Source organism: Hippocampus comes, unplaced genomic scaffold (genome assembly GCF_001891065.2).
Source record: "Hippocampus comes isolate QL1 unplaced genomic scaffold, H_comes_QL1_v1.1 scaffold250, whole genome shotgun sequence".
In the NCBI taxonomy this organism is placed as follows: domain Eukaryota; kingdom Metazoa; phylum Chordata; class Actinopteri; order Syngnathiformes; family Syngnathidae; genus Hippocampus; species Hippocampus comes.
In genome coordinates, this window is record NW_017842061.1 from 109719 (window position 1) to 133158 (window position 23440).

The 23440-nt window shown below is 48.2% G+C and overlaps 2 protein-coding genes across 2 annotated transcripts in view; both read right to left on the bottom strand.

The window, feature by feature from the left end:
- The window catches only part of atrn (attractin), a 34210-nt gene extending 26544 nt beyond the window's left edge, over window positions 1-7666 (bottom strand). The window contains exons 1-10 of the mRNA XM_019862713.1: window positions 7169-7666; window positions 5623-5706; window positions 4104-4217; window positions 3900-4028; window positions 2965-3161; window positions 1785-1956; window positions 1608-1698; window positions 1204-1453; window positions 857-1040; window positions 620-774 (exon numbers count right to left, since the gene is read on the bottom strand). Coding sequence (XP_019718272.1) covers window positions 620-774; window positions 857-1040; window positions 1204-1453; window positions 1608-1698; window positions 1785-1956; window positions 2965-3161; window positions 3900-4028; window positions 4104-4217; window positions 5623-5706; window positions 7169-7410 — 1618 coding nt within the window. The 5' untranslated portion in view covers window positions 7411-7666. The remainder of the gene's footprint in view (window positions 1-619; window positions 775-856; window positions 1041-1203; window positions 1454-1607; window positions 1699-1784; window positions 1957-2964; window positions 3162-3899; window positions 4029-4103; window positions 4218-5622; window positions 5707-7168) is intronic.
- Window positions 7667-8426: 760 nt separating this feature from the next.
- Window positions 8427-23440, bottom strand: part of eif2ak3 (eukaryotic translation initiation factor 2-alpha kinase 3) — a 48777-nt gene continuing 33763 nt past the window's right edge. Inside the window, exons 3-18 of the mRNA XM_019862714.1 lie at window positions 19990-20184; window positions 19583-19716; window positions 19045-19306; window positions 18771-18939; window positions 17367-17492; window positions 17155-17277; window positions 16863-17089; window positions 15883-15992; window positions 15656-15778; window positions 15433-15582; window positions 14755-15337; window positions 13798-13971; window positions 12620-12793; window positions 12420-12521; window positions 11924-11986; window positions 8427-11196 (exon numbers count right to left, since the gene is read on the bottom strand). Of these exons, the coding sequence (XP_019718273.1) occupies window positions 10987-11196; window positions 11924-11986; window positions 12420-12521; window positions 12620-12793; window positions 13798-13971; window positions 14755-15337; window positions 15433-15582; window positions 15656-15778; window positions 15883-15992; window positions 16863-17089; window positions 17155-17277; window positions 17367-17492; window positions 18771-18939; window positions 19045-19306; window positions 19583-19716; window positions 19990-20169 (2910 nt within the window). The 5' untranslated portion in view covers window positions 20170-20184 and the 3' untranslated portion in view covers window positions 8427-10986. The remainder of the gene's footprint in view (window positions 11197-11923; window positions 11987-12419; window positions 12522-12619; window positions 12794-13797; window positions 13972-14754; window positions 15338-15432; window positions 15583-15655; window positions 15779-15882; window positions 15993-16862; window positions 17090-17154; window positions 17278-17366; window positions 17493-18770; window positions 18940-19044; window positions 19307-19582; window positions 19717-19989; window positions 20185-23440) is intronic.

Here is a 23440-nt window from a genome sequence, read left to right on the forward strand (position 1 = left end):
CGCCGGGTGGCCGAAGCGATTTAGGTCGTGGAAGAGCTCAGGCCGCGGCAGTGGCGTCCACTCGTCGCATGCTGGAAATAAGAAAGAGGAGAAGTTCATAAGATTTTTTTTTTTTTTTTTTAAATGTCAGCGTCTGAAAGCTGGCGCTGAACTGAGCAGGCGCCGCTGAGTCAGCCACTGTAAAAGGTGAACAGTGCCCCCTGGTGTCAAAAAGCCCAAACAGGCAAGGTGAATCCTATGACGTCATTGGTGCAATGTCAAGCAAGGGGAGTGATGAGCGCGCACTCAGATCGCAGGGACGAGCCCAAATGATCCATGAACTTTTAGCTTTGGCTACCCGCTCCAATTTAGACACATTCAGACGTGTCCCGAGAGTAAAATCTCACAAGTCCAACAAATCTTCGAAGGGTGTTCTTTTCAACCGGATAAATTGCCGCGGAGTAAAATTTGGACAGTAGTTCCTGTGGTCCAAACACATTTTTGGGGCGAGGGTGATTATGGGAAAACAAAGAACCACCATTATTTTATTTTACGACTGAAATCACGATGCATTAAAAAAAAAAAAAAAAAACGATGTGACCAACGATGTGACCAGTGATGATTGAACGATTGTACCAACCCAGGCTGTAGGCCATAAAGTCCGAGGAGAAGCACTTGGCGCCGTGACTCATGGAGGTGTCGTTGTGCGTGTTTCCACCGAAAACCAGCATGGTCCCGCTCACTATCACGGCCGTGTGGAGATAGCGGAAGGAGCCGCTGTCCTTCAAAATGGTCCTGCCGCAGAAACAGCCGGCGTTAACGGCCGGCCGGGCTCGACCCCCGATCCGCCGCCCCGCCCGTCCGTTCACTCACTCACCACTTCCTGGTGTCCACGTCCAGCCGGTAGAGGTCTCCGGCCAGGCCGCACTTGTTGGCGCTGAACGCCTTGTAGCCGCCGTGCACGTAGATGGCCCGGGTGGCGTCGTCGAACACGCTGCTGTGGCCGTAGCCGCCCTGGATCAGGGCTCCGTCGGTGGGCACCACGCTCCACTGGTTGCGGTCTGCGATCAACCGCAAAAAGGTTTTAAGACCCCATGACCCGGGTTTTAAGATCCCGTGATGACGTTTCAAAACGCTACGACCATGTCGCAAGACGGTACCCCGAGTTCCAAGATGGCCACGTTTCAAGTTTTGAGGCGCTACGGTCCGGCTCGTCTAACTTACGAATGTTGTACTCCTGCAGCAGGCTCATGTAGCCGTAGAGAGGACAGTGTCCAAAGAGCACCAGCATGACGGGGGCGTCCCCCTCCTGCAGGGGGGATACCACGTGGGCCGAATGCCCCACCACGGCGTACTGCTCCTTGATGCGCGGGCTCAGGAGAACCCAGGTCTGGTTCTGGACGTGGAACACCCACAGCTGGCTGGACACGTTCCCCGTGGAATCCATCTTACCGCCGTACATGTACACTTTGCCCTGTGGAACGGGAAACTCTTTTTTTCCAGTCACCACTCCCAAGAACGCCGTTGCAAATTTGGTGCACGCCCCCCCGGCCCCGCCCCTTACAAATTTCAACAATCTACAGGGCGTCAAACATCAATACTTGTCATCTTCTCAAACTTGGATTTACCTCGTGAAGCGCCACCGAGTGTCCGTATCGAGGTGGGACGGTGTTGACGGACGGGTCCAACGTCAGCCACGACTGGCTGCTTAAATTAAACCTACGACGGCGAGAAAAAAAACCAAACGCCTTCTTCTTCTTCTCACGGCCGCGATTCCCCAAACGCGATGAGGTATTCAGACTCACGCTTTGACCATGTGATAGTCGGAGGCGTTGAAGACGTATCCGCCGATTACCCACATGACGCCCTGCTCCACCACCGCCTTGTGCGAGGCCCTGGCCAGGCCCGGCTCGGAGGCGAAGGCTTCCCGGCTCCAGAAACCCGAGTCGGCCGGGACGGACACGGAGCAGCCGGGGCCTGGGGGGGTGGGGAAAGAAAAGACCAAGGACTTTGATTTGGATCACCTGGGACGAGAAGAAGTTTAAGGTTCTGTTAAGCTATGTTCATACTTCTCACATATTCTGTGACGGGTGTGAGTTGAATTGTTGGTTCTGGTGACCCGTTTTATTTTGGTAGGTTTATTCTTGCTGTTTCTGTCCCATTTTGATTTGTCCGATTTCTCTCTGAGACGGTATTACGCAGCTTTGTCCATACGCTTTTTTTTTTCTTTGTACTTTTGGTTCAGCCATTTTTTGCAGAATTGTCAGACTTGATTTTGGAAGTTTGCTACTTCCTGTTTGTGTTGCATTGCCGTTGCCTTGACAGGACTTTGACGAGCAGCTTTTTGTGAACACGGGACTACAATTTGGATCTTTTGTGGCTGGTGTGAAGCAATTGTTGGCTGTGGTTCTCGTCGCGCATTTTACGTAAGCGGGTTTCTAATTCCTGTTTTTTGGGAACCAAGCATTTTGATTTGGGATCTTTGGGAGTCGTGCTGGTTCAACAGCCATTTTTAAAATCACTGCTACAAATTTAATGGTGGGTTTCTACTTCCCGTTTTTCTTTCATTCCAAGCGTGCTGGTGTGTGAGAAATGTTGGTTGTGGTTCTTGTTACCTGTTATACTTTGGTAGGTTTCTACTTCCTGTTTTGCCCCCATTCCTGATTGCTTGATATGACTCTGCTCGTTCAGCAGCGTTTTGTGAAGAAAGGACCTTCTGTGACTGCTTTGCGGCAACAACGTTGATTCTATTCAGCTATGTATATCCTATCGTCAATATGAACAGGTTTTATTTTGAAAGCTTCCCACTTCCCGTTTTTGCTCCACTTCCACAAGCACTTTAAATTGATTATTTTGTGGCTGGCGTGTAGCAAATGGTTGGTTCAAGTTCTTATTCTGATTTTTGTTCCAAAGCGGTGGGTCGTTGCGTATGCAGCAGCCATTTTTTTCCGTGTGCGCGCGGGCGCAACGGAGCGGCAGGCTCACCTTGCCAACCCCGCAAGCAGTCGCACGTCTTCTCCCGGCAGCGACCTCGCTCGGGGAACCCGCAGTCGTCAGGGCAGTAAGGCACGTCGCAGGCGTCGCCCTTCCAGCCGTCTCGGCACTGGCACCGCGGCGCCCCCGTGGCGTCGGCTAGGCGGCACTCGCCCCGACCCGAGCAGTTGTTGGGACACGTGTTCACCCTGCGAGGGAGGCCAGAACCACACATTGCTGAAAAGCAAATTCTAAATAAAACATCACAGGGCACCTGATGAATTATTGACGCTCACATCTGCTCTTGCGGAATCACAGGCGTGCTCTTTAAAGAGTGGAACACGCGGCAAACGCAAAAAAAAAAAAAAAAAACCCAGAGGGAATTGAGAGGATTTATGTGCTCAAAAAAAAACTCGAATTTGACCTCCAGCATGAAAACAAACCTCATCCATTCAGGTCGATGATTAACAGCGTGTGTGCTTCACACACACAACGTTACCAAACACTTCACGCACCTTTTTTGCCCCACTTTTCATCAGTGACATTCATCAGAATGTGACCCCGTGATAAGTATATTTACATGTCATTATTTTAATGTCCATATATTTGTCTAAACATTTGAATGCACTCTGCAACTATTATGGGATGTCAGCAGTAAATGATCATGATAGCATGAAGAGGCCAGAGATGATTGAATTCAAGGCATTTTGTTTACGTCCAGAAATATCCTTCAGTCTACATTTGTTTTAAGTCGGTTCAAAATCTGACATTCAGTCATACACAAAGAACAAACTGTCGTATGTTTCAAGCCTCCAAAATCCAAGAAACCACTGACGCGTCTTATGAACATCACAACAGAGGAGCGGGATTGTCATTTTGCGCCGACGTGAAGAACGCCGTTCGGACCACTCAAAACGGCGTCCCGACAGCGTCCTCGGGTCTCTCACCTGTATGAAATGTTGAATCCGGTCAGGTTATAGGCGGCGTCGCTAAAGAAGTGCAGCAAGGCGAAGCCAGACTGCGACGCCACCTCTGGAACCGTCTCGTTGCCGTAACTCTCGGGAATGATCAGACCGCTAAAAACAAACAAAATCGGTTAGCGGAAAAACCTCCGTTGGGCCGCTGTCTAGCGATAACGGCGGTGGGAGTACCTGAAAGCGGCCAGCAGGGGGGCGTAGATGGAGTCGCCATCATAGACGTAAAGGTGGTCCCAGCTGCACTCGGTGGCAAAATGTTCAAAGCGTAAGCGAAGGACGGAATTTGGACTGAAAAAGAAAGGGAGGACCAATGTTAGCATCCAGCTGGTAGCCTGGATGAACGTGTTAGCTTACCATTAGCTCCCTGGCGGTGTATGTTGTGTTAGTTTCCTTGACGAGTACGTTAGCTTCCTGTGTGCTCATCTCCAGCAAATAACTTGAGCTCCATAGGAAATATTAGCTCACTGTTAGCTTCCACCTAGCTTCCTGGTTGGGTATCTTAGCTTCCTGTTAGCATCTTGGCAGTATATGACATGTTAGTTCAAACAGTAGGTGACTTTTCCATTTGGTGTTCGTTAGCTCCCTGAGAAACAGAAGCAGCTTCCCTTTAGCTCCATGGAAAACTTTGTTAGCCTTCCGCTAAATCCCCAGAGAGGTATGCTAGCTGCCCGCTAGCTAATTGTCAGCCTATGTTAGCTTTCCATTATCTCCCTGGCAGAGTGGCCTAAGTCCAGTTGGACACGCAAGGATTTTTCAGATCTTCAAAAAAAGATTGTCTGTCAAAGACCCCACGTATGCGTTGAGCGGTTTTGATAGTAATGTCAACACAGAACACCAGACAGACCAAGATTCTCTTCCACCGCGGATCGAAAATCTAATCCTCAAATACCTGATCCAAAAAAAAAAAGACAAGTCAGAATTGAGTCTCCAATTCGGCAACCGGCTGAAGTTATTATCCTTTGTTTTGGGCGACGTGTATTTTTATTTACCATCGGTTAACCTTCTTCAGGTCGCTTCTTAATTGGCTCCATTCCATTTCACGTCACAATTCACGGAGTCATGACGTTAGAGAACAGCTTTTTCCTCGCAAATATTGATTAGATTTCACATTTGAGATTGCTGGTCCTGACCGACCCATTTTGTACCCCACTCTTGGGACACATCCACTCTTAACACACTTCAGACCACAAGTCAATCTGATAAAGACAAGCTTTGAAAACATACTAGAATCTGTCATTTGTTGTCATTTTCATTAGCTCCCCGGCAGAAAACTTTAGCTGCCAGGACAATGACATTGCCTTTTTCTTTTTTTAATTAAAAAAGATGGCCAGGAGAGTTTGAAAATGTGTTCGTAGTGTGTGTTGTATTTTAAACGCGCTGCAGGTTGATGATTAACTGACTTCTGTTTTCCATTCGCAGAAACACTTCAGCGGCTGCCCCAGTACACCTTTGTCAATTATTAGACTATCAAAGTATTATTGCAACATAGTTGTCTTATCATAGCTGGTGTGCGGTCGCACAAAAAAAAAAAAAATCTATACAGCCCTGTTCAAATGACAGAACTTTTGTGATCCAAGAAACAAGACAGAGACAAATCATTTCAAATTTTTTGACAGCCATTAGTTTTTGTATTTACCCGTACATCTCCACTGGCGAAATCGTACGAGCGATGCACAGATGCAACCGCACTCACCGTCCTTCAATGAGCCAAGTGCATTTGGTCTTGTGCTTGTAGTTCCCGGGTCCGTCCGATAGGAAGCCGGAGGGCGCCGTCAACCTGGAAGCCAAAGATACAAGGCTTGTTGGGAGACATTTATGGACAGAGGTTTTTCATCCATGGGCCAAACCGGATGGCTTCGTCGAAACAAGGTCGGCGAAAAACCATTTTAGATGGCTCATCAGTTTCCCCTTGCCGCACTTCCACGTGTTGCTACCCACAAAGGAACACAAACTCCCTCAACGGGCCAGACGCTCCCAGTTGCGGCTCCAAAGCCAACCCGCGCAGTCTTCCAAACAAACAAATGGCAACAACAGCAACACTTTAGCTTCAAACGATCAAAGGAAATAAGCCCTTTGCATTGGAGAGTCTTTCAATTTGACATTCCTAAAGGCAGACAGGGATGAAATTTACTTGCGTGTTCAGTGCAGAAACATCTCTATCGTAGCTTGTTTGTACAGTTTGAAAATGCCGCTCCTGTTTCCTTTCTTTGACAATGCAATCAATGAATCGCAGATCAAACAAACTTACAATGAGGATAAACACAAATTGATTTATCTCAATAGCTCTGATCACGAGCTGCAATTGCAGACTGCTGACCGCTAAAAACTTCCTGTGATGTAGGTCATGCGCCACTGTAGGTTAAAGGTGACCTACGTTTTATTTGATTAAATACTCTTGTGGACGTCAAACTGATGCTTTGGCTGCAGTGCACACAAACACTAAATATATAATGCACACACACACACACACTTTTTCCATTTCCCCCTACACCCTTCGCAGTCTACGTGGAACCAGTCTGCAGAAAACTGGTCGACAACAATCGACTGGCTGGACACTCCTGCATGAAATGAAAGACAAGTCAAAAAAATTAATAACTGTCCATCTTTAAAACTCATCTTAAAAAGCCATTTATATTCTTTGGCTTTCAAGCAGAGCATGAGGCATTGTTCGAGTGTTTTATTGTGTTTACTGTTTTTGTATGTTTTTACTTGATGAAGGGCACTCGGTATGCAGCTGTGGTGTGGTTGCCTTTAAAGTGCTCCCTAAATAGAGTTGATTCGAGTAAATTCATTGTTATTATGATGTGAAAATGTCAACGCACGGTAAGCTTGTCTAAAAAAACAGTTTTAAGTTTTTTGAAAAAAAAGTTCAAATGCCAAGGCGGAAGGCTCTTTACTTTAAGTCACCCCCACTCCACAAAAAACAACAACAATCTGCACGAATTAAGTCGTCTTTTTCAAGAACGAAGCTGAAGTTTTCCCTTAAGAGAGTCGAGTCGTATCTTTTGCAAGGCTTTAAAAATAAAATACTATTGAACTACGATGAGAATGCAGCAAATGTCACGTTTACGTGATTCAGGTGTTAAGAAGGCACCGCCATGTTGCTCAGGTAAGACGACCCCGCGCTTAAATCTCATCGATGTGTCGACGGGCGCCAAGTCGCCTGTCGGTCAGCCGAGCGGCTCGCAGTCGTCGAACCGGCGTCTCCGCCGGTGCCAGTCGCGTGCGGAACTCCGTACCTGAATCTTCCTCCGCAGTGCTGGCACTGGTCCCCGACCCAGCCGGGGGAACACACGCAGCCGCCCGTCGCCGCGTTGCACTTGCCGTTCACGCACGGCTTGTCGCACTCCTTGTCCGCCGCCGAGCCTCCGGGGAGCCCCGCCGCCGCCACGAGCACCACAAGCACCCCGGCCGCCAGGCTCCGGCCTCCGGGGCCGGCCAGCGAGCAGGCCCGCCGCCGAAGCCGCGTCGTCCCGAACATTTGTCTCGTTAAAAGATGGCTGCTCGAGCCCCCAGACGCACCGCTAGCTTCGCGGTGGGCGCCGCCGCCGACGCCGTCAGCCGCCGGTCGAACGCCCCCGTCGGGTTAGCGGAGCGGAAACGCGTCGGTCGTGGTCGTGGAGATGACGAGGCCGGGTTCAGGCTTCCATCGCGGGCACCATATTACATGCTGGGACTGTTTGTGTTGGCCATCTCGCCGCACCGAGCCGCATCTTGACGTCCAGAAGTGACGTCACGGTGGCGGAAGTTCGAAGACTGGAGGTGGGAGGGCGGAGTGAGGAGAGGGAGGGGCGATGGGGGATGCGACGCGCGCACACCTGAGAACTTCCAAGCGACTCACAACACAATTAGGCTCCGTTTTAGGACGAAGAAGTTGGAATGTGATCACGAAAATACCATTTTCCAAGAATACCTCACCTTCAGAGATTGCAATTTTACGAAAAAAATGGGAATCACGAGAAAAAAAAAAAACGTGATGTCTGAAAAAGCTGTCATTTTCACAGCAACGCAAATTGTAATTTTCTAAGAATTACGTCAGAAGAGAAAAAGTTACAATTCACAAGAATGTAATCATGGTCATCAGAAAAAAAATAGAATGCCATAATTTGGAATGATCATATTAGAAGCGACGATGTTGCAATTGACAAGAATGTAATCATAATCATCAGAGAAAATAAATTGTAATTTTCCAAGAAAATGACAAAGTTGTAATTATGCTAGAAATACACACACACACATACACACACACTGAAATGATATCAAATCTAAATGTGATTCATGGACAAAGGACAATACATTACAATATATATTTTTTTCCAACAGATTTATTAAAGTCAGACTTGTAAGAAGTCATATTCTCTTGTGAATAAACGCCAACCCCAAACGGATTGATCAACAGCATGGAACATAAATAAAAAGCAAAATCAACATATTTACATTTCTGTATGAACAGAAAAAATGTGTGCCTTTTCACCCCGAGAAATATGTTTTTTTTTGTGTTTTGTTTGTTTTTGCAGAGTAGGACCAAGCTACTTGTCCCATGATATCCACCCCCCCCCTCCTTCTCTGTCAGAGCCAAACAAAAGGCAGCGAAACCTCCGCAATCAGGAGATGAACAATCAATGACGATTTGACTTGGACAATGAAGATGATGATGAGTTGGTGATTGTCCGCAACATTGTGTGCGTGCCTGGCTCACTTTAGAAAAATGGCGCAGAAGGCATGAACATCACTTGACTTCTGAAAACGCCAGATAACAATTGGAACAACAACAAGAATAATAATAACAAAAACAAACAAACAAACAAAAAAATTGCTCTTATCCCCAAAACGTTAGAAAACAACCATCTTGGAGCACACGACGGGTCATGTGACTCTCAGCACTTGGCGAGCAGGTCACGTGACCGCCATCAGGTCCAGGATTTCGCCGGCTCACGTGCCAAAATTCGGCAGTGGCTTCTTCAGCCCACGCTCAACACCACAAACATTACAATCAGAATTACAAAATCAAGTCATACAATTAGCAGAAAAAAACTTTGGAATATTCAGAAGGAAAAAAAAAGTATTTTCCCTCCTAAGACTTAATTCGTGAGAAAAAAATAATTCATCCAAGGAAAAAAAGTTGTCAGAGAATTAAATTTTATGAGCGGGGGAAAAAAGTTGTACTTTTGCAAGCATAAAATTCACTTGGGGGAGGGGGGACAGAATTGGTTGTGAATTTAGTGGGGGCAAGTCGTTATGAGAACGACATTGACATTTTGGCAGAAAAATTGAGTCCGAATTTTCTGACAGTTAAATCGTAAAAGCCCTACTTTTCCAACAATAATGTTGTGATCAGAAAAAAGTCATTTTATGAAAATGAAACGTAAATTGTGAAAAAGAAGTGGTAATTTTCTGGAAATGAAAAAATAAAATGTATCTGTTTCCCTGGAAGTCATCCATTTGAGAGAGTGAAGTCATAATTTTGAGAAAAACTATCAGGAAAAAAAAGTTGTAACTGTCAGAGAAAAAAAAGTGTACGTTTTGTCAGTTGTATTTTTTCTACAACAAAGTTATAATCTGATCCTACAGAAAAACAAAAAAGAAAAAAGTGAATGTATTTTTCCAGGAATAAAATTCTAGTAATATTTTGTGGGGGAAAAAAAAAACGTTCACCGACAAAAGTCGCTATTTTCAGGGCCCTCCAAAAATAGGAACTTTTCTGAGAAGAGTTGAAATTTTCCCAGAATAAAGTCATAGTTTAATGGAAAATTTGAAAAATGTCATAATTATGCGAGAATTGTCGCAACAGGAGAATTTGGCATTAACCGTGCAAAGATTTTTTAACTTGATTTTCCCACCACTCTTCTTTTCAGCATGGTTCCTCATACTTGGGGCATGCCCACATGTACAAGGCTGGATTGAATTAATAATAATAATAATAATAATAATAATAATGGCACTTGGAGTTTAGAAAGAAAATAATTCCAATATAAAAAAGATGTGTACATGCCCAAGCACTAGGGGGCACTGTACAGGCTAACTGTGAGGCCATTTTGCAATTGGAGAAGAACAAAACCAATAGAGAAAAAATGTTGGAGACAACAGCCATCTTGGGAAAACAGACCACAAAACTGCAGTGAGAAGCGAGCGGTCGCTACGATAAGCGAGTGGTTGTCACACTTCCGAGGTTGCGCTGAAACCTTCCCCGAAGTGCATGTCCCGCCGACTGCTATCATCCTACTTCCGCTTCCAAGCGGAACGTGGCCCAACGTCCGCCCAACAACCACCAAGACTGAAGGAAGCCTTTCACACCGAGCCACTCATTGCCAAAATTTTGCGACAAAAATGTTAGAAATTTGTGAGAATTGACTTTGAAGTATGTGGTGAGGGAAAACGGTGACATTTTGTAAGGGGGGGAAAAAAAATCGAATTTTTGGGAGTTTCACGCAGAACAGCGTCATTTCTAGCTGTATTTACAAAGAGGAAAAAAAAGCGGCTCTTCTCATGTCAGAGCCTGCCTGTCACAATAGGCACACATGAGGGTTAAAAAAACAAAATAAATACAAAATACCAATGTGCTTGCTAAAAATGGTGTGGTGGATGTTCAATCGCGGCAACTGGACTCTTCTCGTTTGTTGCCTTTTTTTTTTTCTCCGATGCTATCAGGCTAACCATTTGAAGTTAGCTTGACTTGTCAAGCGGCACCGATACCAGCTCAGTGTGAAAGGGGTCGTAACAGATGTAGAGTAGTAGTAGTCAAAAGCACTGGCTGGGGCCATTCATTTAGTCGAAAGGCAATTCAGATCCTCTCACATCCTCTTACAGTTCAAACGAAATATGAATAAAAGAGCGTCTTTCTTTTTCTTTTTTGGTCTTCCAAATCAGGCATGAGACTGAAGGCATCTCCTCGTGGTTGTCATACCTGAGGTGTGGCGTGTGTGTGCGTGTAACCATGGTGTCGGGACTGAAGCATGACCGGAGGAAGGGGGTAAAAAATAGTTCAGAGAAGCACTTGGCTGAATTCAGTAGCAGTAGTGTAGAAAATGTCGTTTCCTTGGGGATTGGGGGGGTTCCGTCAGGTGGCGGAGGGCTGTCGCGGGAGGCGTCCTCCTCCTCCCCCGCCGCCGCCGCCCGTCGATGAGGTGCTGTAGGTACGCGAGCGCTGTCGCACGGCCGCCTGCCGGCACGGAAGCTCCAAATCCCGGAAGAGCGGCAGGCCGGTGATGTCCGCCGCCTCTGGACGCTCGCCCGGGATGAGCGACAGCATGCTAAGCACCATGCTCAGCTAACACACGCAGAAAACAAATATGCTGGTCATAAAAAGACACTCATAAATAGAATGGGAAATACATTGTAATAATAGGAGGGTAATATTGGAATCTTATGGGGGGGGGCAGGTTGCAATATGCTCAGCTAAGATAAAACTAAACCAACAGCATGTGAACAGGTGCTACGCTAACGCTAGTGAGTAAAATAGAACAGTAAATAGAAGTTGCCGTTTTAAAGGGAAGAAGTGGCAATCTGATCAGCGAAAACAAACACAAGCGACACGCAAACAGGAGCTACGCTAACTCTAATGCTACTGCCAGTGCTAACGCCGCTACTAAAAACACAATCATAAATATTGGGTCACATCCAGACTCTCGAGTTGTAATTTGACAGGGAAAAAAAAAAAGTCGCGTAAAGAGGAAAAAGAAGTCACAATATGCTCAGAAAAAACAAACAAACAAACAAACAAACAGTACAGGATCAACTTTGACAAGAATGATGTCATTATTTGACACATATTCCTCAAACCCAATATGAATCAAAATGCCGTGTTTAGACTAGTGGAGGCGCATCACAACTTATGACTGTCAAGAAAGTTTTGGGTTGACCTCCATGTTAATGTCCTGGCCCAAAAAGAACAATTCTTTTTCTGTTTCAATCAAACTTGAGTGCGCGTGTACGAAAACGCATCAAAAAACTAGTTGCATTTTACTGCCAATAGGTGGCAGCAGAGGGCCACTGACCTCGTGGAAGTTGTTTTTGGAGAAGGATTCTGGGAAGCGCAGCGACCGAACCTCCATCAACGTCTGTAAGAAGGGAAGACAACAAACACATGTGAACGGCATCACCCAAAGAAATGCAAACAGCAACACACAAAAATTGGCAACGTTAGCATGCTACTTCTGAAAAGTCTGGTAGCTTTTGTAACCTTGCGAGTGGATTCTTTCATCTTCCATGGGAGTGAGGGGGTGTACAGTTAATGGCATCACCTTCCTGACAGGGTTGAAGTTAGCGGAAATATACTACAGAATCAAGATTTTGCCACTGCCTGAGTGGATATCATCTTCTGCCTCGCAAGCGGGATGATTTCAAGTTCGGACGATGCTAAAAAAACAAGTTTCAAGTGACTGGAGTGAGTACTGTCTAAATCTTGCGATTTCGCGAGAAACTGGTACGGGGATGACGGGAAGAAGGTTCCTCGGGCAGCCAAAGTTAATGCAGCACATTTGATGGACTCACCCTCACTCTTTCCATCTGCGTCCGAAACGGGTAGAGCAGCTCAAACAGGATCAGGCCCAGAGAGTAAATGTCCACTTTGTGCGAGTACGACTGTCCGGAGAGCTGCCGAGGGAGAAACAACAACAATAACAACAACAAGAAACCGAATTAGAGGAGGGAGCCATGTTGGAAGCACACATGTCCTTGCCTGAACGACTCACCTGCTCGGGGCTCATGTAGAGTTTGGTTCCCACCTGGCCCGTGTGGCGCGTGAGGAGCGGGGCCGGCGTCAGGGCGCACTGCTCGCACTCATCTTCCTCGTGCTCCATGGCCGTCACCAGGCCGAGGTCGCCCACCTTCACCACGTCGTCCATGGTGAAGAAGATGTTGGACGGCTGAGGAGCGCAACGTGCCGTCAAGTGAATGAGCGCACATCTACCCACGCAGGCACGAGGAGAACATGCAAACTCCACACAGGAAAGCCGGAGCCGGAATCGAACCTGGTACACCTCTGCACTGGGAGGTCGACGCGGTAACCATTCGACCGCCTGGCCGCCATTTAAGCTTACTGTACATGAAAAAAAAATGACCTCTTGATTTTCAATGTTTTTGTTTTCTGAGTATTCTAAAAGCGGTATTAAGAGTCAACGGAATGCGGTTCCCTGGGCGGCTAAAGTTAGCACAGCACCACACCTGAAAAATCCTGTCAATTGTGACCTTCGGGATGTTTCTGTCTTCCATACTAAAACAATTGACGAGAAAAGAAAAGTTAGCATGATCCTTTAGGCACCAGTTTTGTATTTGTTTTTTAAATAATATTTAGTTTTGATATTTCAAAAGGTATTTATGGATAAAGGTATACAGAAGGTCATGGTTGCTTGGTGCAATTTGGCTACTTGGACAGCATTTTTGAAATGTAGAGTTAGCCCTTTCAGCGCCAATTTTGAAGCTTGCGAGTGGACACTATGCTAAAACTGGTTAATGGAGTGTCATGTTTCGGGAGCCAGTTCAGGGATGCCAGTCGGAGTTTTGTGCTCCCTCTTATGAGTGAGAACCAGTCAAGAGGCGAGCAGCGGCATTTGGGACCAACTGGACATGCTTCATGGAGGACTGGCTTCAACTCACTCTCCAGTTTGAGACTCGCATCCATTTTTGTTGCCTTTGGGGTGGATGTTTTCATCCCGACTCGGCAAAAAAACTTCCAAGTGAATGGAGTGAGGTTACTCGGTCCGGTAAGAATTTAAATTGGCTTTCGTATGTTGGAATTTGTCAACAGGAACCTGTACTTTCATTTGCACGCGCGGCTTGTGCATTTAAGTTGAAACGGTGAGCCCTGAGCCCCGGGTTCCATTACTTTTGTGGGTATCGTTTCAGTCCCGTCCGCGCTTGGCGTGTTTACCTTGAGGTCCCTGTGCATGAGGCCCTTGCTGTGCAAGAAGTCGACGGCTTCGGCAATCTGCAGGAAAATGTCCAGACACTGGTTGTGCTCCCTCTGCTCGGGGAGGCAGCGCCGGGCCATCCAGTCCTTCAGGTTCTCCTTGCGGCACAGCTGCATTTGGATGTACAGGTACACCTGCGGACAAAACGGAGACACGTGAACGTCGTTCAAATTCAGCAGCGAGCCGTTTTTGACTCCGGAATCGATGTGGACTTGATGACGCAATACGTTGAACTTTCTCGCTTATCTTGCACCCCACAAAAAAAAAAATTGATTAAAAACAACTAATACTACAGCGAGTAAACTCTAAAGGAAAACAAAACATTTTTGAAAAAAACAAACAAAAAAAAAACAAAAAACTCGTTCTCACAACTCGGAATTGATAAAAACTAGTGCTGTCAATTTAACGGATTATTATCGGCATTAATTTAAAACAATTTTAACTCGATTAATTTTTTTTAACGCAATATTAATGCGGCACCACATCACAGCGGATGTTAAGTTGCTCTAAAATCATGAAATGTGCTCCAAGTTTGAATAACTGCTCCAAGTGAAAAATGTTAATGTCAAATTGAAAATCGAAATTGTTGTTTCAGTAAATATTTGAATTTTGCACAAAGAAAACGGATCCACGATTCCATGTTGATGAGAGCATTAAAATGGGAAAAAATAGGAGAAAAAGAAATCAAACGAAATTTAGAATAGATAAAAAAAAATCTGTGATTAATTACGGCCAATTCTGAGTTAACTATGAAATTATAAATTTGATCGCGATTAAATTTAATCGTTTGACAGCACTACTAAAAACAAAAGTCAAAATGAAATAAAAACCAAGAAAAAAATAAAAAACAATTTTAACCCTGAACCAATTTTGGAGTCTGGAAACAAACATTTACAAGCGGCATCAAAATGGTGAACCTTGGGAGACGGTTGCGCTTGTTGGCTGGCCAGAGTCACGGGCAGAGCCAGGGCCAGCGAGTTGGGCCGAGGAGGCGAGGAAGAGGAGGGCTGGCCGTCCTCGGGCCGCGGGGTGCGCGGCGAGGACGAAGCGGTCCCCCCGACGCTGCGCGGGTCTCGATGGGTGGCGGCGGAGGCCGAGTCCTCCTCCGCATCCGCTTCCACCTCGGCGTCGCGGTCGCATCCCGAGTCCTCAAAAACGATGTCGAAGGAGGACGAGGTGCAGTCGCTGGGCCGGTGTGGCAGGCACAGATCGAATGAGTCGGGTGTGTCCGGGCGGTCCGGCTCGGCCTGGCTGTCCGGTTCGGACCCGAGGCTGTCCTGGCCCAGAAGAGGGTGCGGGGACGCGTTGCCGTTGGTGCCCGAGCCCGCGGTGGTGTCGGAGCCGTCGACGAGCGACGGGCGATGCCGAACGTGCCCGTTCACCATCGGAGCAGCGGCGCCGGCGCCCGAGCCGCTGCCCGGTGGCGAAAAATGGGACACGGGCACTTTGACGGAGAGCGGCTCCATGTGCTCCACGAAGCTCATTGGCGACTCGGTGACACTACGAGACAGAAATACGTCAACTCGGTCTAAGCGACTTCGACTTGGAACGGCATTTTCGGTTTCACGAGCGAGTATGACTACGTCGGGTCTTACCTGGTGTCTTGCAGCCACCTGTGGTCCATCCTCTCCTGCCAGCCCTCGGGAGGGCTCTCCTGCCAGGCGTTGAAGTAGCGAATGATGCCGGGATGCTCCAGCTTGGCCAAGGCCTTCACCTCCCGCATCACCTTCTCGCGCGCCACCTCCCTGCGGGAGCCATAGACCGCGTTTGAACAACACTGTGAAAACCGCCTTGACGTCGGAGCCGCGCCGCCGCCACCTGTTGGGCAGCCGGATCCTCTTGATGGCGTAGTTGCAGTCGTCCACTTTATTGCGCGCCTCGAAGACCACTCCGAAGCCCCCGCGCCCGAGGCACTGCACGGGCTCAAAGTCCGTCAGGTACCTGAAGAGAGGTGCGTACGCACGCATGACCATACCCGCTCTCTGTCGGGAGCTCATTTGGTAGTCGTGAAGCGGTTAAAACGGCGCTTTACGCTAATGACCTACCTGGACACGTATTTGCTGCAGCGCGTTTCCTCGGCATCGGGCTCTTTGGATTCGACGACCTCGAGGTCAGTCTTGTCGGTCTGGCACTGTGTCTCAGACTCTTTACGTTGCTTCAAAACACACACAAAAAAAGGGAAGGACACAGGCATCAACTCAGTTGAACTTGTAATCTATTAGCGGAAAACACAAAATGACCATCTTAAGTTCTTAAGCTTCCTGGTATGACGGTTTCTTTGCTCGGAAAATCGTTGATCGTTTAGTTTGCCCTAACAACAGACCTGCAACCAGCCCAAGGTGTACCCCACCCCACTTTTTTCACCTCAAGTCAACAAGTAAGAGGCTCTAGTCCAAAGTATACACTGAATCTCTCGCCAAAAGTTAGGCGGTATAGGCTACCGTCCAGGGTGAACACCGCTTCTCTTGCCAAAATAAAGCGGGATCGACTCCAGTCCATGGTGCACACCTCTTTTCTCACTTTAAATCAACTGGGAGAGGCTCCAGTCCAGATGATACACCACTTTTATGGCCTAATGTCAATTAGGAAAGGCTCCAGTCTGGGCTGAACCCCACTTCTCTTGCCAAACGTCAGGTGGCCGCAGTCCAGTTTTCTGCCCATCTGCTCGAGACCAAAATCAGCTGGGACGATGTCCTGGCTTGTCGCGTTTAAAGTCAGCTGGAGTCGGCTCAGGTCCAGGGCGCACCCCGCTTCTCTTGCCTAGAGTCCACTGGGATAGGCACCAGTGCAGGTTGTACTTCACCTCTCTTGCCTTACATCAGCTGAATATTCATTTTCAACACCGCCGAAGGGGTGTTGGGGTGCCGAAGTCAGTTAAGACCAAGGCTCACCTGCCTCCTTAATGAGAATGGCCTTTCCTCGGATTTCTGATTGGCTCAAATGCTTTTGGGGGTTCCGCGGCGCCACCTGCTGCTTTGTGTGTACTTGGGGGGGGGACCCTTGATGGAGTCGGGATCATATTTACCCTGACGCCAACGGAGGCCGACGGGTGGAAGAACTTGCGTACGATGTAGGTGGTGGCGGTGATGCAGAAGACGATGGTTCCCAGGATCTCCTTCCACCAGGGCAGGAGCAGCACGGGGTCTTTGTTCCTGCCGCCGTCGGGCTGTGCCCCGCTTCTTTTGATCACGCTCACCGCGCTGTCCCGCTTCTCCCGGTAGCGCTTGCTGTAGGGGAAGTGGTAGCCGTTGTCTACGGAAGGAAGAGAGGCGGGTCAAGATGGTTGCTCGGACCGACTTCCGGGTCCAGAGTCTCACCGTAAGGATACTGCAGGATGGACAGAGCTCCGTTGCTGTACTCGTCATGGGAGAACTTGTCATTGTTCAGACACTTGTCGAATTCGTCGAAGCCGACCAAGGCCGGAGTCCGAGACGGGGAATCTGTGGGAAAACAGCGTCGGCCAGGGTTGTCGTGTGTCATCATCATCCTGGCGTTGCGTGCGTGCGTGCAAGCAAGCCGCTCGACTCACGGATAAGAGGCTTCCATTTGACAGTCGGTAACGCTATGATGTCCTTCTCGGACCCGATGGCTTTTGACGGGAACTTTTCGGTGATCCTCACCGAGGATTGGAGGTAGAGTTGACCCTGGAACATCCCTTACATCGGGGGGAAGGCACATGATGCAACGGTGAACCCCAAAATACTCGCGATAAAACAAATTCATTTTGTTCCATTCTTTTCTGCTAAGCTCGAAGGTGGCATCAGATATTGGATCGGTTGAATTTTGGTGTCAAGGAAGTCAAGTGGTGACTTGGGATATAAGTTGATTTGGTTCTGTGACCAGGCTGCATCTCAAATCATGTTTCCTCACGGAAATGAATGCAAATGACATTAATACGTTGCAGCCCCCCCCCGCCCCCCTCCACATCCCATAAAAACAAAAAATATTTGAACGTGTCATTCAATTAAAAAATAGCAATCTATAATACTGCAACTTGGCCACATGGGGGCGCACACATACCCAGGTAAACGCTGGACGCCGAAGCATCTTTGGAGGCGTCTGGATTGTCGCCGTCGTCGTCCTCCTCGTCCGTTTCCGACTGGTTGCTGTAGGCCGTGTCGTCAAACAGGCTGATGGGGGTGACTTGGCCTCCGCCCACCAGCCAGGCAGAGGCGATGGGAGTGCAGAACTGCGACAAGAGGAGTCATTTGGTACCAGGTTGACTCTTGTCCGCGACCAGCTGGGCCTCAATTTGAGCCCGGAGAAGCCTGACTTTTTCCGTCCCGTGACTCACCTGATGTTCCCAGACCAGCTGTCCATCGGGCTCGGTGCTGAAGGCCATCACCTTCCAATCGGGGACGGACACTTTGATGACCAGGTCCAGGTTCTGGTTCTTCTTGTTGTCCGCCTGTTCTTTGGACTCCTCCGTGATAATTCTCTGACGCTTCGCCCGCCGCCAGGGGTCGCCGCTGGCCATCTCTGCCTCCAGGAAGTTGATGGCCGACTGCGCCTCCGGCAGGAGTTTCAGCTCAAAGTTTCCCACGCTGAAGTTCCACCTGAGGACGAAAAATAAGCGACGCTCTCATTGGGTGTCAGATGCATGAACCCCAAAATACTCGCGATAAAACAAATTCATTTTGTTCCATTCTTTTCTGCTAAGCTCGAAGGTGGCATCAGATATTGGATCGGTTGAATTTTGGTGTCAAGGAAGTCAAGTGGTGACTTGGGATATAAGTTGATTTGGTTCTGTGACCAGGCTGCATCTCAAATCATGTTTCCTCACGGAAATGAATGCAAATGACATTAATACGTTGCAGCCCCCCCCCGCCCCCCTCCACATCCCATAAAAACAAAAAATATTTGAACGTGTCATTCAATTAAAAAATAGCAATCTATAATACTGCAACTTGGCCACATGGGGGCGCACACATACCCAGGTAAACGCTGGACGCCGAAGCATCTTTGGAGGCGTCTGGATTGTCGCCGTCGTCGTCCTCCTCGTCCGTTTCCGACTGGTTGCTGTAGGCCGTGTCGTCAAACAGGCTGATGGGGGTGACTTGGCCTCCGCCCACCAGCCAGGCAGAGGCGATGGGAGTGCAGAACTGCGACAAGAGGAGTCATTTGGTACCAGGTTGACTCTTGTCCGCGACCAGCTGGGCCTCAATTTGAGCCCGGAGAAGCCTGACTTTTTCCGTCCCGTGACTCACCTGATGTTCCCAGACCAGCTGTCCATCGGGCTCGGTGCTGAAGGCCATCACCTTCCAATCGGGGACGGACACTTTGATGACCAGGTCCAGGTTCTGGTTCTTCTTGTTGTCCGCCTGTTCTTTGGACTCCTCCGTGATAATTCTCTGACGCTTCGCCCGCCGCCAGGGGTCGCCGCTGGCCATCTCTGCCTCCAGGAAGTTGATGGCCGACTGCGCCTCCGGCAGGAGTTTCAGCTCAAAGTTTCCCACGCTGAAGTTCCACCTGAGGACGAAAAATAAGCGACGCTCTCATTGGGTGTCAGATGCAAAAATAAGGCTCCAAAATGGTATGTACTAAAGATGTTCGAGATCACATTTTTTCCAGACTGATATCAGTGCAAGTAGTCACTCTTGACTTGCCAATGAGTCAAACCGCCACATACTGGCGAGAAGGACTTGCCCGACGTCAAATATCAGGTGGTTAGTATCGGCAGAATACCGAGGACCCGATCCCTTGAAATAGATACCAAGACCGAGCATCGCACTTATGACTACGCACTTTTCCATTCCTGAACGGGGCCTGATGGCTCGGACCGTCTTCTGGGTCCTCTGAAGCAGGAGCACATCTTCGGCCTCCTCCGTTTCCTCGGGCCTCCAGCGGCTGCAGCCCATCGCGGAGCAGATATAGCGCAGCTAAAGAGGAGGACGACGACTAAATTAGGGTTGGACACGGTGCACGCTTTGCGCTAACTGAGCTGAATTGAAGTCAGCAAAGTCCCAGTGACAGGACATCTGTAGAAAATGATCCGGAGAGATGATTCCGTGGTGTGAGCTCGCTTATTAATAAATGAAAAAAATAAAGGGGGGGAAAAAAACAAACAAAAAAAAAAAAAAGAATACAAAAACTAAACTCTACTCAATTGTTTGAAAGCAATTGTTCCGTGCGTAGCCCGCATCCGATCTGACCTTTCCGCTGTAGGCGCCCAGGCCGTAGGTGGTGAGCGACTTGCCGCCGACCAGGACGGTGTCTTCTCCGATGCGGTAGGACGACTCCAGCAGAGACTCCACGCTGAAAGGCACTGCCTCCATACTCTCGCGGTCGCGGTTCCACTGGAACAAGGCGCCGTCCAGAGACGGGATCACCATCTTGCTGCCAAACACCTACGATGGAGACCGACAAAGAAAATTAATTAATTCATTAACACGTTACCCAAGGCATTAATATTTCAAGACAGAATTCAACTTACTCATCCAAGTGACTGTGCAATACTAATTTGGTCATTCAACAACACCGGTAGCCTGTAAAATCTAAATCAGTCCTTCAAAATAAAAGCATCCTGGTAAAGTACAATAAAAGCATTCACATACCCAAAAGTCAAAACATAGAGTCCCGTGAAACTCAGAAATGGAGGGCAAGTTCATGGAGCTGTGGGAGGCCTGAGAGCGATTGTCGGCGGCAACTTTTCTATGGTCAAAATTCACCGCATTTTCTTTCGTAAAACTGGTCATTGCACCTCCGATGCCGATCGCAACCGGTGCAGTGTTTTTACTGTAAAACTTGCTCTCGTCACTGGCTCCTCTTTGTATTCCGGGGCTGAGTGCGTCATTAGCAAGAGCGTTGGAAGCTAACAGAATGAAGAGAGGTCTTGTTGATTTGCTTCCACTTTGCTTGGAATTGTGATTTGTCTTCGGTTTAGCATGCTAGTGTCTTCTTTGCTAACAAAGCTGATGCGGTGGAAGCGTGCTTTTCAAGCTCACGCGGCTATTACAGTAGCTTACGCATCGCAGCCGCTAAACGATCCGGCTAATTGTTCCCGTGATCAACCAATGGCCACTTTTGCTCTCTTTGTGTGCTACTTTGTGTCGGTTGTTTTGTTGTGAGGCATTTTGGGATCTTGCTAGCGTGAAAATTTGTTTTGGTGGTAGCCGCTTGTGAAAAGAACATCATAAATCCCGGTAAAAAAACTTTTTTTGATGTTCATTTAGTTAGCATGTTTTGGGTTTTTTTTCTTGCATTTTAGCAATCTTTTGTTTTTGTTTCGCAAGAGTGGATATTATACAGGTGTGTGTGTGTGTGCATGGTAGGAAAGACAGGATGACATCATTGCAAAAAAACTTTGTGTGTATGTATGTGTGTGTGTGCGTGCATGTAGGAAAGACAGGATGACATCATTGCAAAAAAACTGACCCCAATCCTGCCAGATCAACAGCTTATAAAGGATTGTACATACAAGACTAATTTAGTCACACAATCTCACGATTTCTATTCATTCAAGAGGTTTTTTTTTTGGGAGGGGGGGGGTGTCAGCGTCCCAGTTTCGGACAGCTGCCAGATTGCCCACGGCGAGCGAGAGTGGAAGATTGATGGTGGCTTCAAAGTGCCAGAGGGCTGATTTGGTGGCCGGCGGGCAGAGTTGATGTCATCTCTTCAAGTTGATGAGATTTAGCGAGCTAATGAAGAGGCTTTTAACGATGCGGGTGTGGGGCGGGTGTGGGGGGGGCTGGATGAAAAGCTTTGCATGCAGGTGAGTCATCTGGCCGCCGATGCTTTAGTCCTTGCCCGTGATCCGACGCAAGTTAACGCCTCTAAATCAACCGACTGTCTGTCACAGATGCTCCGATTTGTGCGGGACCGAGAAAAGTAGATGAGGCGTTCTTGACTTGCTTGGTGCAATTGTTTAGGCTTCAAGTGAAACATCTCGATCCTGATACAAAAAAGTCATTGAAAAGAATGCTACTGGTCGAAAAAGCGACAAACTCTCTGGCCGAGGGAACCATTCCATTTTTGCTAGCATCCAAATGAGCATGACACAGCGATGGAAAACAAAAGAGCGCGTCTTTCCCCCTCATTTGGATTTCCGAGGCCCAGAGCCGAATGTCCTCACAATTGATTTGCACGCTAACGTCACCTCCCTTTGTTTCGTCATGTTTGTCACGAGATCCAAAGGTCGCAAGACGATATTATCGCACCATGAACCTGACCATATCAGCAATGATCACCATGTGGTGGGGAAATTGGCCACATAAAAACCAAAAAAAAAACAAAACCTCATAATAGTGTACAAAAACCTCGCGGCCTAGTTTTCATCATCAAAACTAGCATAACGCATGGTTGGAAAGCGCGTCTCTTGCCTTCCCTATTTGAGGTTCGGAGGCTCAGAGCTCAATGTCGTCCCAGGCTAACTCCAGTGGCCTCGTTCGTTTCTCTTGAGAACCGTTTTCAGCGCTCTTGAAAATATGACCGAATGTTTACGATCTATCGTTTGGCACTTTTAACGTCTGAGGCTCCGTGTTTTGACGCCTTGTCGAGAAAGGCATCGAGGGACAGTCTAAAAGGTTATTGAGGCGCTCCATTTCTTGGGCCTGTGGAACCTCACTGCATTCCCTTTCGGCGACCAGTCCGTAGTGCCGGAACCAAGAGGGGAATCGGTCTGGAGGATTCCTTCCGATTTGGACGTCGAAGGCTACGACTTCCGTTTTCTTACGATCGTTGCAGCGACGTGCATTTCAATATATAATCTCGACACAATATTGAGTCGGGAGGAAATTGGAGCACGCCAGGAGGAGCGCGAAAACTATCTGCGCTCCGCCTCCTCCGCTTCCGCCATGTTGGAAGACAAATGACTTGGTTCGGACGCTCGTCCATCACGTCGCCCGAATCACTCAGTGTGTGTGTGTGTGAGAGTGTGTGTGAGTTTTCTACTATGTGATGACATCATCTCTAGGCCCAAAGCATTACCTCAGTCTCCTAATCGTACACACGCGCACGTGCACACTGCCCCCCCCAAGCCCTGCCCCCCTCCCTTCATCCTTTAACACTCGCCAGCATGACTCATTCCACTTTGATTGACAACCTTGTTCTGACCTTTCGACACACACACACACACACACACACACACGTTTCTTTTTGTGCAGACAAAGCAGTTTTGTGTTTGTCGATCTAAAAAAAGAGCAAAAAAAAAAAAAAAGGCACAGATCGGTGCATTGCGGGGGAGGGGAGGGGGGGCGCAGCAGGTGACTGGTTGCCTCTTCCCACGGCGTGTCGGGGGGCCAGCCAATGGCGCGGCGGCAGAGCCCTCCCCAACGGAACCCTAATCACCGAGCAGACTGTCTTCTGCACACGGAAGACGCAACGACGTCAGCGCGGCCCGAGGTGACGATGGTGCATTCACAAAACGAGGAGGAAAACAAATTCACATGCGCGCCCCCCCCCCACCCCCTCCCAAAAAAGAAAATCATAACACATGACGTCACGGCCAAGTGAGCAAATTTGGAGCTGGGGGGGAGGGGGGGGGCAGACTTGCTTCTGCTCCGGCATACGTCAAAGCTAACAGGTGAAACCTGAAAAAGCTCGCACACACACACACACACACACACACACACACACACACACACACACACACACACACACACACAC